Source organism: Neolamprologus brichardi, chromosome 2 (assembly GCF_056152115.1).
Source record: "Neolamprologus brichardi isolate AB-2024 chromosome 2, ASM5615211v1, whole genome shotgun sequence".
Lineage (NCBI taxonomy): Eukaryota > Metazoa > Chordata > Actinopteri > Cichliformes > Cichlidae > Neolamprologus > Neolamprologus brichardi.
In genome coordinates, this window is record NC_142105.1 from 20,454,498 (window position 1) to 20,469,505 (window position 15,008).

The 15,008-nt window shown below is 42.5% G+C and overlaps 1 protein-coding gene across 1 annotated transcript in view; it reads right to left on the bottom strand.

Moving 5' to 3' along the window:
* Nucleotides 1-708: 708 nt before the first annotated feature.
* Nucleotides 709-15,008, bottom strand: part of LOC102785444 (teneurin-2) — an 81,948-nt gene continuing 67,648 nt past the window's right edge. Inside the window, exons 3-4 of the mRNA XM_035909619.2 lie at nucleotides 8,802-9,095; nucleotides 709-788 (exon numbers count right to left, since the gene is read on the bottom strand). Of these exons, the coding sequence (XP_035765512.1) occupies nucleotides 709-788; nucleotides 8,802-9,095 (374 nt within the window). The remainder of the gene's footprint in view (nucleotides 789-8,801; nucleotides 9,096-15,008) is intronic.

A 15,008-nucleotide genomic window follows, 5' to 3' on the forward strand; every position in this document is an offset into this window, starting at 1 on the left:
GTTATGTTGCCTGTAACATTGTTCAACATGACTGCAAATAGGTATCAGGATGAAATCCTTGGACCCATTGTCAGCCCCTATACTAATACAGTGGGTCCTGGGTATCTCTTGGTCCACAACAATGCCCAGCCTCATGTGGCGAGAGTGTATAGGCAGTTCCTGGAGGATGAAGGAATTGATACCACTGCCTGGCTCCCACGCTTGCCAGACCAGAATCCAATACGTTCCAATAATCCAGTACCTCAGAGACATTATGTTTTAGTCCATCCGGCGCGTTGCATCCTCAGACCGTCCAGCAGCTCAGTGATGCCCTGCTTCAGATCTGGGAGGGGATCCTCCAGGACACCATCCAACGTCTCATGCATACAAGCACGTGGTCAAACTATTAAGTACTATTTTGAGTTGCTGTAACGAAACTTTGGTAAAATGGACTACATCGGGGGGGATTTTACTATGATTTTTGCAGTGCCTTTGAATTTTGCCCTCTGTAGTCTAATAATTTTCATTTCCATCAAACAATGTCACAGCGTTCTGTTCCTAACACATCACTGGGTCTATATCAGTGTAGATATTCAGCATGATATTTCTTTTCCCATCGACCCGATGTGTTTTCAGAGTGTTCCTGTAATTTGTTTGAACAATGCATATTACTACCAGTTAAATATCGTAGCACATCACATACAAGGGGATCTAAAATGGGTTCAATAATCACAAGGAGGCTACAGTCAGTGACTTACTGATCACATAGTCTCCGAATGGATCGTCATCATCCTCATCATCCAGGTAAGCTGGAGCAGAAGTAATGGAAGAAAGAAAAGGCGAGAGAAAAGAAACAAAAAAAAAAAAAAAGATTATGAAAAATCAAGAGAGAAAGCATGAGAAACAAACCAAAAACAAAACTGAAAGTGCTCAAGACAATCAGAGAAACGGCCTGACAAAAAAAAAAACTTAAGGAAAGAAAACAAAAACAAAGCAAATTGCACTCTAACCTCTGATCATCTGCCTTTTTTATACTCATTCCTGTTCTCAGCCTGATACCTCCAGCCTTCATTAGGAGGCAAAGCGCTGACCATTAAACTACAAAAGTAGTTTCAGCACCACGCGGAGGAAAATATGATCACTCATAATTGACTAGAGAATTCTCAGCTTGCTTTCAGCGCTGCTTCTCACTGTTACACTCCTTTCCCCCCTCTTTCTCTAGGCAGGTTCTGACGATGGCATGAGAGCCTATTACGGCTCACTAAATTCCCTATTAGGATGGCAGCACAGTCGTCAGCAAGTTACAAGTCCAACACAAACGATATTTTACAATGTGTGTAACCTTTTTTTTAAAAAACTGATAATATTACTGTTACTATGAGTGGACCCTCACTGCCTGCTTACACCAGCAAGTTGGCACAATAACGCATATTTGACTGCCCTCTTTGTCAGCTGTATAGGAAAATCCCTCACTCATCATCCTCTTTCCATTTATTCATCGTTTAGGTTTTCCTCTTCTTCTCTGCCTTTCTATCACTCCCGGCTCCCTTCCCTTAATGTGAGTTAGCATCCATCTACTGAGATCGATATCCCGGGGCTTTTATTAAACACTGCTCTTATGCATCTGTGTGTGTGTGTGTGTGTGTGTGTGTCTGTGGTGTGGACCTGCCTGCCCGTCTTTGTGCATGTGTATTATCAGCTCCAGGTCGACAATGCTCGACAAGGACAGGGAAAATTTTGCTTAATTTTGTGCGAGTGTGTGAGCACGTATGAGCACCATGTTGAATAGACCAATCATTATTGATCCTGACTGCGGGGCATATTTCAAACCTTTGGCTTAACCAGAGGACATACGCATGCAGATGCATGCTGCACGCGCGCGTGTGTGTCTATCACCACTTTTCTCATTCCGGCATGCACGGCGCTTAGTACATGGACAAAAAGTCCTTGAACCGCTGGGTGAAGTATGAAGGTGTACGCACACATACACATAGCATGCACACGCTCTCAGTGGTGTGTATTTCTGAAAGCGAACTGTCAGTGCTGCTCTCACACACCATTCATCACAAGCTACTAATTCTGTTAGACCATTGTCGAGCCTTTCGCACCCCACGTTGCTCTCTGAAAACTCAATCAGAGGCTAATGCCCCCAACCCTCCCAACACACAAACACGCGTGCTCTCACTCTCAGTTTCTTACTCGCACACACTCACAGAGACCCTGAGGGGACAGCAGTGGTCTTGGGGGACCGCACCAGCCCAACTCTATAAGTGTGGCTCGAATTTGATAGACAAGCGAGGCACGAACTGAGTTACTCGTGTTGAGAGTGGCTGCAGTGTAAATCTAACTGCTAACACCTGAAAGCAAAAAAAGGTCTTACAGTCACTCTGTGGCATATAATTATAATCTGCGTTGCATAGTATAAAGCACTTTTTATTCAAAACGAAAATGATCATAATTAAACATTATCTTAATATCCTTGATTACAAGACAATCACTTGAGCGCCGTGACTGTCTAAGGTAAAAAAATTTAGAAAAAACCCTGTCAGCCGATTTGAATGCGGTTTGATTTACGGTTTGCTTTGTGGGGGAATATTAAAAAAAGAGGACAGCGCTGGTGCAGGCACTCTGCCACCTGTGCTAGTAGATTTGATTAGTTAATCAGAGGAATCACTTTGCCCAACTCTGCTTTTATAAAGCATAATTACAGCTCCAGCTACCAAGGAAATGAAAAAAAGAAAAGAACAAAAGGGGAAAAAAAAGTTCTCAACTGCAGATGTTTTTAGAGACATTTGGAAAGTTTTGTTTCTGGTCTTTTCAAAAAAGAGAATTAATACTTTAGCATAATAAAAGCATCACAGCAAAGCTCCTTAATAAAAACAGAGTGAAGAAAGGCTCTGCGAGGAGGGGAATTAAGGCATTTGAGCAAGCCCAGATCGGGGGCAGGGTTAGTCAGAAAAGGCCAGACTAAATTTAGCGCCACCTTTTCATTCTCTAATTATGAGATTAATACATCCTGTCACATATGTCACAATACAACCTCATGATTTATTATCCAGTCAACCAGATGGAGAGATTGAGCCAGAGAAGGAAGGAGGAGGAGAGGGAGTTTGTCTGAAAACAGCTAATCAGCATGCATGTGTGATTTGGGCCGGTCCTCAACTGAGCGGCCAGTCTGTGTATATAAAGTTGGCAGGCGGGGTAAAGGCAAGATTTATTGATGGGAACCAATGCTGAAGTTGAATTTGATTCTGTATGTTTCCTTTAAATGGCTGCTGTATAATGAGAGGAAAACACAGAGGCATATGGACCACACACCCAAACACACACACAAGCATATGAGGAGAGCTGGAGTATGGATCGTGGCCATAAAGTCTGGCCTGGGCTTCAGGTTTAAATCAATGTCAGAGCCTGATCTTATTTCATTTAATGCATGTTTTAATCATTCTCCCTTCTGATCAATGCAGTTTGGATGTGACCATCAGGCACTGCTGTGGGAATTTACAAGCACTCCTGTTCTCCTGCCTGTGTTTCCAGACGGACGTTTTACGAGGCAGTGCACAGTGTGACAGTAAATCTCTTCCTCCACTTTGCCAAAATGAAATCTCCAAATGCTGCTCACTATGCCCATATTTGTTTGTCTCCCGCTAAAGAAACTTGCATTGGCTCTGCCAAGTCAACGTTCTAGTCTCTTTATTTTAATAGTGTCTGGAAGGGGCAATAAACGGGAAGTGTCTTTATTCAATAGTCGACAATAAAACTGGATGTAGGGAAACTTTGAAATCCCTGAGTTGCGTTTATGAAACTAATTTAACGGGCTTTGCATACTTCTCTGTAAAAGGAATTTACCAGTGAATGAAAACACCCCAACAAGCGAAAAATAAACCACAAAATGAAAAATCCTCTCTTATGAACTGAGAGTTAGAGTCAGGAAGCTGGTGTGACAGATACCAGAGCTCTGCAGGGGAAATGAATACACTCATAAACTGCTCCTTAAGCGGTAACTTATTCACTTAACGGTCAATTCATCCTCGTCAGTGGATGAAGCTCACAGAACAACGTAAAATGTCAGTAGGAGGAGCTCGTAGCTATTTTGTATTGTTCATTTTCCATTTTTTAGATATACATAGATACTTAAAGGGAAATATATTTAGATTTCTTTAACCTACAGTTTCTGCAGACCCTTGACACCCATCCCCATATCAGCTCCTTCTATTTGTGTTAATCTCATCGATGCCTTTTGTGACGACAGCTACTCTGTTCTTGCTGCTTATGCTTTCCATGTATGGGTGTGGAATGGTGACAGGGCCTGTAAAACAGTCACACCAGCAGATATGCATTAACAAGCCACCTTATTAAGTGCACCTTGTCTAACCCTCCTTTTCCCTCAGAACTGTATTAATTCTTTGTCACATAAATTACTATTCATTTGAATACACTATTCTACATATTATATATTCACTATTATACAAACTATTAAACTCAAACTTGAGGGTTATTCAGCTGGAAGCAGTCATCAAAAGATAGCTACGCTGTGCTGATAAAGAGGTGGACATGGTCAGCAGTACTCATGCAGGTTCCAAGCAAATAATTGATGCTCAGTTGGTACTAAGAAGCCCAACGTGTGCCAATAAAATGCCCCTCACACCATTAGACCACCTGCAACCTGAACCATCAATACAGGGCAGGGTGGATCCATCCTGACAGTACCGCCTGAATGTTGCAGCAGAACAGGCAACTTCTAATGTCCAGTTTTGGTAAGCATTTTCAAAATATCAGTGTCCTGTTCTTAGCTGACAGAAAAGGCACCTCATGTCATGTTCTCTGCTGCTCAAGGTTCGATGTGCTGTAACGACTAGTTCCAGTTACTGTGGCCCTCTTTTCAGCTCAAAGCAATCAGCTCAAAGTCACTTGTGACGAAAGGACCCACAACACACAGCTTTGTAGGTAGTTGAATGTTTATTTATAATGTCTCCAGTGACTCCAGTTAGGCAGTTTTGCAGCCGCCTCTCTCTAGTGCAGTACACACAGCTCTGCTGTCAGGTCCCAGCATCCTACTCAAACAGGGAACGCACGATCATACAATGGAAATCAGCTGTGTTGGTAAGCCTTCCTCTAACACCACACCTGCTGCTCCGCTCCACCCCCCACCCCTCCATTCTGATGCCTGATTTGAACTTCAGCAGTTGATGTTGACCAGGTCCACATGCCTAAATGCAATGAGCTGCTGCCATGTGATTGGCTGATAAGATATTTGTGTTAATGAGCAGTTGATCAGGTGTACCTAACAAAGTGGCTGGTGAGTGTAAACTAAAGTATATGGCTGTATCCCAATTCAGGGTCTGCAGCCTTAAAGTACGCAGCCTCAACGATTCTCAAGGGCCGCGTACTTAAAGACCGCTAAGGCCGGAAGTGCGAGGCTTGTGAAATGGGACGGTGTAGCCTCCGTTGCGCTGCCCAGGTTGCCTAGCAACCATGATACTAACAGCTGGAAACGTTTCATACAGCTTTGTTTGACAGAAATGAAGGAGAAAATCTTTTGTTCGTTTGTTTGTTTCTACATGAGCTTTGATCATTCTCTGATTAAGGTCAGCTATTGAACGGTGTATATTTTAAAGTAAAGGCTTTAAAACCAAGTTAGTACAAACGTCACTAATGTCACATAACTTTGCCGACATGTGGCCAACAGTAATGTTTTAATGTTCTTCGTTATTAAACATTTGCACATAAATAAGTGACATAATATTCAGTATTTACTTAAAGTTTACTCTTCGGGCGCCCCTCATCCGCCGTTTTTTTTCGGCAAAATTATCCACACCCACCGCCGCGCTATGCATTCTGGGATATGTTGGGCCACGAAGTCTACACCGCCACGTCCTTAAAATTCAGGGAAATGAAGGACGCATTTGAGGGCCGCATTTCGAGCAGCCTTTGTCGCGTCGCTGTGACGTAATCGGCCTTAAAATGCGGCCTTTAAGGCTGCAGGCCCTGAATTGGGATACAGCCTATTTCCCAACGTGAGACACTGACAGCCATTTTAAAAGCACAGGTGGGGTAAATCTTTTTTTGAATGCAGTTTTTATCCCAAATCATAAATATAGTTCGCTTTGCAAACACTTCAGATCACACATAGTGACACTTGTTGTGCACTTTGTTTATCTATGCAGTGGCTGTAAATGTAAAAAAATGGGAAAAAAAAAAACTGTATTCAAGATTCTCTAATGTAACATCTCCTTAGGTGTATGTACAGTTTGAAGTGCTGATTGTGTTGAGACTAACAAAGGCACCAGGAATCGTGATTGCTATAAAAAAGATAACACTTTTTAATTTGTTATTGACTCAGCTTTTGTTTTGATTGTTTTCCAGGCTTTTCACCTCCTCCAGGAACAAAGATACAAAAATAGTACATGTAGTTAGGCACTCAGATATACGGGTGTCCAACTACACGGTTAGGGAAACGTGTGTATTTTGTTTGTTCGCCATTATAACGACATAGAATGGAAAAACAAAGATCACAGATGTGAAGTAAAAGAAATCTGTAAATATATACTTCACTGACTCTTCAGTCAGTTGCCCTGCTGTCAACAAAAAATAAAAAATGAATAAAAAAATAAAATACACAAACTCTCACACAAACACAAATTGTAATAACCTGGAGGTTTGTAATATCTGTCACGGTTTCTGTGGGTTTTCTATTTTGGTAGTGAAATCTGCAATAGGGCACACGCAGACATTCATCCACATGCACCCTGAAGGGGAACCTTAGACCCTCAAACTGAAACCTGTCAGTCACACTGCCAAGCTATACTGACAGGAGCGTAACGAGAGCTGGTGAGAGGCGCCGTGCGAGCGAACAGAAAGACACAAGAGGAAGCTTGAAAGCTGGAGAAGAAAGATGGGAGAGGAGTGAGATGAAGAGGAGGAGGAGGAGGAGGAGGAGAAGCAAGTGGAGGTGAGACTTCTGAAGATTGTTAGAGACACGGCGAGATGAGAGCGGTGCAGCATGCTGCTTGGTGTTTTGGCACGTCACCGTCTTTTTGATTTGTTAGCATGTGTTTATGATGTTGTTTCTCTGTCTGCTTCTGTCAATCTCTATTATTAGACCCTCAGATCCTCCTCCTGCTGTTTTGACACTCTCGCTGCTCCTGTTTCACACTTCCACTCACACGGTTCAGACTTATACACTCTCACGCCGATAGACAAGCGATATAGGACACATGTCAAACTCAGAAACATATATGCACGTGTGCAAAATCGACACAAGATCAACATGCGCTTAATGCTAAGGTTCGGCGGGCGCTTTAAAATGTGACGTGCGGCTGTATCTGGTGTTTTGTTTGGAAGCAGAAGCAGGAGCAGAGGGTGAGATTTCATCACTCAGAGAGACTAAATAACTAATGGATTGACTTGATCAGACACACGTACACTCGTCTTTCTATCAGGCTGCTGCATTGCCTCTGATCTCTTCATGCTGGCAGAGACACCAGTGCAGACGCCTGATCTAAATCTACAGTCTGTGAAACCACGAGACGGGCCTAAAGGTGTGAGATGGTGGTTTCCCTTAATGCTTCTATAGAAGGCAAACTTTTGAAGTGGAATTAAATTAAAATTACTTTGATTTGAGACGTGTACTGCATAATCAAAAGTATGAATGTCTGACCCCCCCAGGAGCGTATAAATAGACTTGAATACTACTTTTTTGACAACGTTTATGTTGCGACACTGACAAGCGACATGTTTTGATCGCCTGAACAATCGACACTCGGTGACATCATACTGCATGCAAGTGATTATCACAATACAGAGGTGGATTAAGAAGCTAATTCTACAAGGTCCTGAAAAACAGGCGACAGAGTGCTCAATGCTGTTCCTCTGGCCCTGAAACAGAGAGAGTGAGAGCGGCGTCTGCAGCTGATATCTGTGGCTGCAAGATTAGCTTGGTAATTAACCACAAAGCAATTATCGGGTGGTTGGAAGAGAAGCGCATCTCAGGGAAGGTGTTTCTTGACGTGTTTAATGGGTGTTGAGTAGTTTGATCAGTCGACAGAAGTTGTTTCGGATTCTGAGGCTCACAGTCCAACAGAGGTTGATCCACAGCTGATATGTGCGGCTGCCGAGAATTCAATTAATTAGACTGTTGCTCTTCCTTCCATCCACTTTTCATTAACCTCCATTGACACCTCAGTGAGGCCCGTGCGCGGGTTTACGACTGCGTCAGGATTAACAAGGAAATGGGAAGTTGGCAATAAACAAAGATGCCGGAGGAATGAGATTTCCCCTGGGAGAAACGCACTCTCGCAGTCACGGGGCGATTTAGAGAAAAGTTGCAATTGGAGAAGCGAGATTAGCTCCTCTCACAAAAGCTAAAATGCAATCGGCGCTCCCCCAAAAAAAGCTCAGAAGTTTTTTTTTTTTATCTTCTTGTTTTGAAGACTGACAGACCAGTGGTGAGATATCAGCAGATAAGTGGCTTAAAAGGGTGGAGTTAGAGGGTTTTGGCTAAGTGCTATTGATGAAAATAAAGAGGCCCTCTGGGGGGGTGTCCAACTACTGTTCTTCAGATCACAAACAGACTTAATCAATAAATCCAACTCTCTCGCAATTCAAGCAATGGCTGTCTGTCGGAGAGAGGTTTTCACAATATTGTGTAAGATTTATGCATACATTCCCTTTCATGATCCCATTTCATATAACATCAGCCCAGAGCATCAGCCTCACTATGTTCACGCATTCTCATCGAATTCATACTCTTCCACCTTTTTTCTCAGATCATGGGCCTCAACTTTAATAAATGAAACACTTCTGAGAGTCCTTTGTCCTACCTGACTCATCATCGGACTTGTTATCATTCTCAGAGTCAGTGAGGGTGAGGGCTGAGTTCTCGCGACTGGACACTCCTGAGCTTCGGCGGGACTTTACCCCTCCTCGTCCGGCCCACAGCTGGATGGCCCGCTCTGGAGACAGCGGCCCCTCGGGGTCTGAGTCGGCGTCAGAGCCAGCGCTAAGGGAGTAACCCCGCTGGAGTAGGCCGAGGTCGGGACAGTAGGGAACAGCGGCGGGGTGCGGAGGGGGAGACGGCTCGCACACTCCAAGCTCAGCCAGGGTGAAGTTGCCCCCTGCGAAGGAGAAAGATGGGTTTAAGGGGATTGCTGAGAATAATGTGCGTAAATGCAGCAAAACTGATCGCACTAGCACAAACGAATGCTCGCACAAGCAAATGCTCACGCACGTCTGGAAAACAAACCCACCATCACACGCAGAGAAGCACACTAATTATGAAACCACGGAGGCGGAGGAGGAAAATTGCGCTTTGTTGTGGCAGGCAGGAGGGGGAGAGATGACGCAGCATGAATCAGGCACAAAATAAAAACTAGCTGCTGGAAGAAATATGTACTGGCCTGCAAGCCTGTTAAGGCTGGCTGAGAAGGCCCGGCTGCCTTGCTTTACTGATCCACATTGGCATTCATGAGGTGTTGATGTGAGATCAAAGAGTTGCTCACTTGAGGCCTCTCAGACTTTAGTGGGGCTGCTTCGTTGCCTTCTGGGTTTGATCATCTCCCCACCTAGTTGCCATTGCACGCTGGACCCCAGGCTTGCCGAATGTACCGCAGTCTGCTGCAGCACCAGCCCCACCGCCTAACACTCTCCCCCTCAAGACAAACCGACTCGTCACGTCCAAAATAAATATATAAAATTATCCAAATTAAAGCACATCAAAGGAGATCAATAAACAGAGCTGCGGCCCAATTAAATCCAAGCTGAGGAAAAAGCAATTAAGGAAAAAGGCATGCTCAACCAATTTATTCTCTATACTAATTAAAAGAGTATTGTGGATGCAATCGCTCACCATCAGCTGTTGGGGTAAAGGGATCGGGGGAAAAACAGTTGTGATTCACTTCATTAGCAGTTTGTGAGGGAGGGTAAAGGAAGAGGCGAGCAGAGAGAGAGGTTGGCATTGTGGCGGCACACTATATGAATCAGCGCGCTGGGAATCGCACAGCTGTGTGACTGGGTTAACTGTGACTCATCAGGCGTACGGACGCAATCACAGAAAGAGGAATTAAACAGATGAGAATCGTCTGCTGGATCTTCACGGCCCCTCTTCACAGGCTCGGCGGAACTCGAGAGTTGTGCTGAAAGTAATGCGGAGGGAAACGCAGCCAGGGAAGTGGTGAAAGGCTCTATACTTCTACTCAGGCAAACAGATGGACTAGGCTAGAGAGCAGAGGCAAGTATAAAGCTCCACAGGTGGATTCGGCTAATGCGCTACAGCTTGCCAAGCTTCCAACAAGCTACAGTGCAAAGGCACCCAAGCACCACAAGACATCAGCGTGTATTACCATTCCTCGTTTTCCTCGCTTCATTGTCTTTTCCTCCCACTTAACATAAAAGGAAGACAAAAGGAACCTTCTTTACAATCCGTGAGCCAAGGGACTTTGACAATTTGTTGGCAATTTACACTACAGGATCTAACTAAAGACGATGAACTCATACCTGAGATGAAGTATCGCAGGAGGACAGGAGAGAACTCCAGGAGGCCTGAGAGAGTAGAGCACATGGGTTCTTTAACATCAGTCAGCAAATTATCCAGAACTGTTCTGCTTGCTAGAAAAGCGTCTACTCCACAATCACAGTCAGGATGAGTTTTTATGCAGATTATCCCATCCGCCTAAAATGACAATAATTGGGCTACAAACACAGCTAGTCTACACAAACACTGCGTGGACACAGTTACACAACACTTAAGTGTATGCTTGAGTGCATTTGTGTGCGTGCGTGTGTGCATGCACATATCTAATGTTACATCCCACAGGACACCGCTCTGTACAATTAACATCTCATAACCAGTGATTACACATGTAAAATCCAATCTCTCCTTATCACCATCAGCTGGAGACACCGCCCGATGCACTATGTATTCAAAGAAAGATGGATTGGGGCGAGGGGTTGAAGCAGACGTGAAAATCTATCTCAGTTATTCCTCAAACAGAAAACCAATTGCATGTTTGTTATATGATATTATGACAGATGTGGGGGCAAAATGTGGCACTGAATTCTAATCAAATCAGTCCCTGTCCGTCCATACGACACCGTCGCTGTCATGCCCGCCCTTATGCGCATTAATGTGTGTTTTAAGGCTTGTGCCATTTTGGCAGCAAACTTGGGCTGCTCACATCTGTGTCTGTTAATTGTCTGTGTGCTAACATGTTTCAGGATCCAAAGAGCCAAAAGCTATCCCACCATGATTTTACTGATGTTCCAGAGAGCTTCTGTTCACTAAAGGCCCAAGTTTATCAGTCTTCAAGTGTGCCACAGTACCAATAATACTTGCAAATATATAGTACTTTGCGAAAGTCTGTATATTTCACTAGGGAATTTGAAAATTGAGACATATGCAAACATGCAGGCCTATACAGTATATAAAGTAAAAAAGAATGCTTTAAAGTCAGTATTTGGTATGACCACCTGTCTTCAACACAGCCTCAACTCTCTTAGGCAAGCCTTTTTGTCACTTCTTTAAGTAGCTTTCATGAACAGTTTTCAAGGCTTCTCGAGGGACATTTGAAAGTCTTCTGAAGATGTTGGCAGCCTGTTGTTGACATTTTTTGTAGATTCAACAAGAACTGGGAACAAATGATGTCCTTTGGCGTCTGCTAGCTAAGAGGATTTAAAGCTGGTTCTTTGCTAGCTTTTCACATGTAGACGCAACAGTTGTTCCTACCTTGAGTTACGTGCTTTTTTAAATGTTTTAGTCATTCAAGCATAAAAAGGTCAGTGTTATGTCATTGTTAAGTGACTTATCAGAAAAAACAATCCCCTGAAAATTGGTACAAGGACACTGAAAATGTGTGAAAAATCAGCAAATGTCCATAGAAAACCTATAAATTTTTTTTAGAAAGGCCGGAGAACAATTAGTTTAGAGCACCTTTAAAAAAGTACAAGAAAGTCTGGCTCCTTGGAAGCAAAATTTAAAGAAAAAAGGGGTGGCTCAAGTCTTTTTTATTGTAATGCACTGAATAAAAATGAACTGAACTAGTTCTCTAGTCGCGAACTTTATCTCAGCATCTGTATCTTAGTCCTGGCTTCTAATATCTAATGATCAGAAAGACTGATCCGTGATTAAAAATCAGGTGTGCTACACAGAATATCCACAACCCTCATCTCCACTCGTGATATTTTGCCACAAAGTGGCTTGGGCATCATATTGAAAATCTACCGAAAAGTTATATTTATAGCTAGAAAAGCATTTTGAGAACACAGAAGTCATTCAGATATTTATCAAAATCAGCAGACAGATACTGATCATTAGTAATCCCATTTTTGACGTAAACAACCATGCAATACTCACTTCATTTTACACATGACTTCACCTCATCACCATGGAAACAGTGATTTGGGAAGCTGTTTATTCATTTTCCACCACCGATGTAGGTTTTTAAAAAATAACCATATAAGCATAATAGTATTGTGAAAATAGTCTCATATCGTCCATTCTTACTTCAGACAGAAAAAGTGACCTTGAACTTTGACCCTTTTCTTAACATGCATTCCCATTAAGGCCAACCTCCTTCCCCCTGCTCTTTGTCTCTCTGCTGAGGTGCTTTCATTAAATCCACTTTATTGCCGTTTTGTTCACTGCTCTGTCTGTCTGCTCTACCTCCATCTTTTCCTCTTTTCATCTCTCTCCCTGCAAAGAGTGTTTACCATGACCAAGGATTTCATCAGTCTTCACTACCGCATCTTATGATCCCCTTTTTCGTCATCAGCTTGCCTCACTCTGTTTCACTCCCTATTTTTTCCCTTATCAGCTTAAAAGGAAGCGCACCCCACCCCCATCTTCACACACAGTGTAGCACAGCGGCTGTCTGTGCAAATGAAACTGTGGATCATTTTTCATTGCTTTGACACAATGTTAATTCAATCACCAGCTTTCTCACTCAAACTTTAAGGAACTGTCTCTGTACTATATTGATATTTAAAAAATTTGTTAAATCAAAAGTATTTTCACTTCATTAGGATATTTAAAAAATAATAATATTATGATTTTTTTTTTTAAAGAATCTTCAGGCAATAAAACTTAAGTCTTACAGCTCTGACAGAGCTAGCATATTTCAACAAGGCCTGAACTGGCTTCACTTGGCTAATTAGCATAAGCAACACCAGTGCATGGCTAATTAGCATACCATTACATGCACACTTTTCTCTGCTACTATTTACAACCTATATTCACACAAACTATTTACAGCAACAGAAAGGTTTATTTTAATCTTTTGAAAGGTGTTCTTAAGGGAAAATCTCACTCAGTGAAACTGCACATTTTAAAGCTCCATTTGCATACCTGTTACTAGTAGTTTCCATGCTAGAGTTTCTCTGTCACATAATCCTCCCATTGTGTCGGTGTTTATGCACTGAAGTGTTTCAGTTTTACAATCTTCCTTCAGGTTACTATTGTGCCTCTATTAGTAATATAATGAGAGCTCAATAAGGTCAGGTAGCAGCAGGTAGAGTCTGTGGGAGGATAGGGTCCCGTAACTATATGCGAAAACAGAAGAGGTGAGGTTCGTGTTGGTCTGCTTCAGGATCCTTAAACCCCTACTAAATTCCTCTGCATCTGTTTGCATGCTCTAATGTCTTGTCTAATTGCACAGATTAAATATGTACTCTACAATTCTGGGATTTTTTTGATCTGGGAAGCATGACCCTTAACTGCAAGCTGCCTTTTATTCTCTACTTGGTCATTTCTGCTGCTTTCCTGACTCTCCTGTCCTTTTCCTTTCTCTTGGATCTGTTGAAAAATGTCATCACTAAAGTATTTATTAAGAAGCAATATAGATGTATTTTTTATTGCTTCAAAATTCAGATAAAAGAAAACACAAAAGAGAAGTTCATTTTCTTCAGGCATACTAAAGTGCAGCGCAGATGAATTCAGAATTGGATGCAAATGAAAATGGAAAATATTAAGAAATGACACATTTTGGCTGCTATTAGCAACAAATTTCTGCATTTCCTAGCTGTGCCAAAGAAAATAAGGCTTTTACTGTTATTAACAGTAATTTTACGTATGTCAGGAGATTGTTGGAGAACCTACCGTGCACACTGGCATTTGCTTCCTGATTTTGATGCAGCCTCCACTGAGGAGCAAATCAGTTCACTAGTTCGGCACTTCAGGGCAAATCAGAACTTGTTCTGAACTGGCACTCCCTTGAATGCTGAAAATGGCATGTCCGAGGGTGGCCCGGACTGTAAACTATTCAATCTGAAAAAAAGCAGCATAATTGCAGGCAATGAAACCCACAAGTTCTGCCTGCTTTACATCCTTTACAGAATTACACGGTGGGGTGGAGGAAAGTCAACCAGCATAATGCAGAGTCCTGCTGCCTATACTTTGCTTGTCAAACTGCTAACAAGCACAAATGATTTTTTAATGATAGGCCCTCTATCCCACAAAGCTGTCTACTCACAAACAGTCACACTTACACACATACACTGTGCATTGCACACTTTCGCTCCCCCACGCACACACACACATAATGAGTTTTATCAAGGGAAGTACATTTGGTTTAATGGATCACTGCCAATGCCATACCCACTCACACTATTGTATTGTTGTAAGTTTCAGCAAGATGCTAGCTATTTCCCCCATGTCACTTATTTTTCTGAGGCACAGCGTGTGGCGCATGAATACTCCAAATGATTATGTACTGTACCTCGGGTAAAGGGAGCTAAACTTACTGCTGAGCAAAGTAACAAGTAAATCTGCAGCTTATAACATGCAGTGTTTCAACCAAATGATAGGTCTGTGAAGGTAAATCCAAATAAATCTACAAGACTCTGTTTGGCTGAATAAAAAAACAAACAAACAAAAAAAACCACTGTTTGTACCAGTGAGGCAATACAGTCATTTTCAGGAATTTGAAGGCTTATTGTAGAGTTTAAAAAAACAACAACTGCATGGTGGTTAAAGTATATATTAATGTCTTTTTGTTTGTTAAGCCACTTAACACTGACCTGTGAATCATTCAAGCATA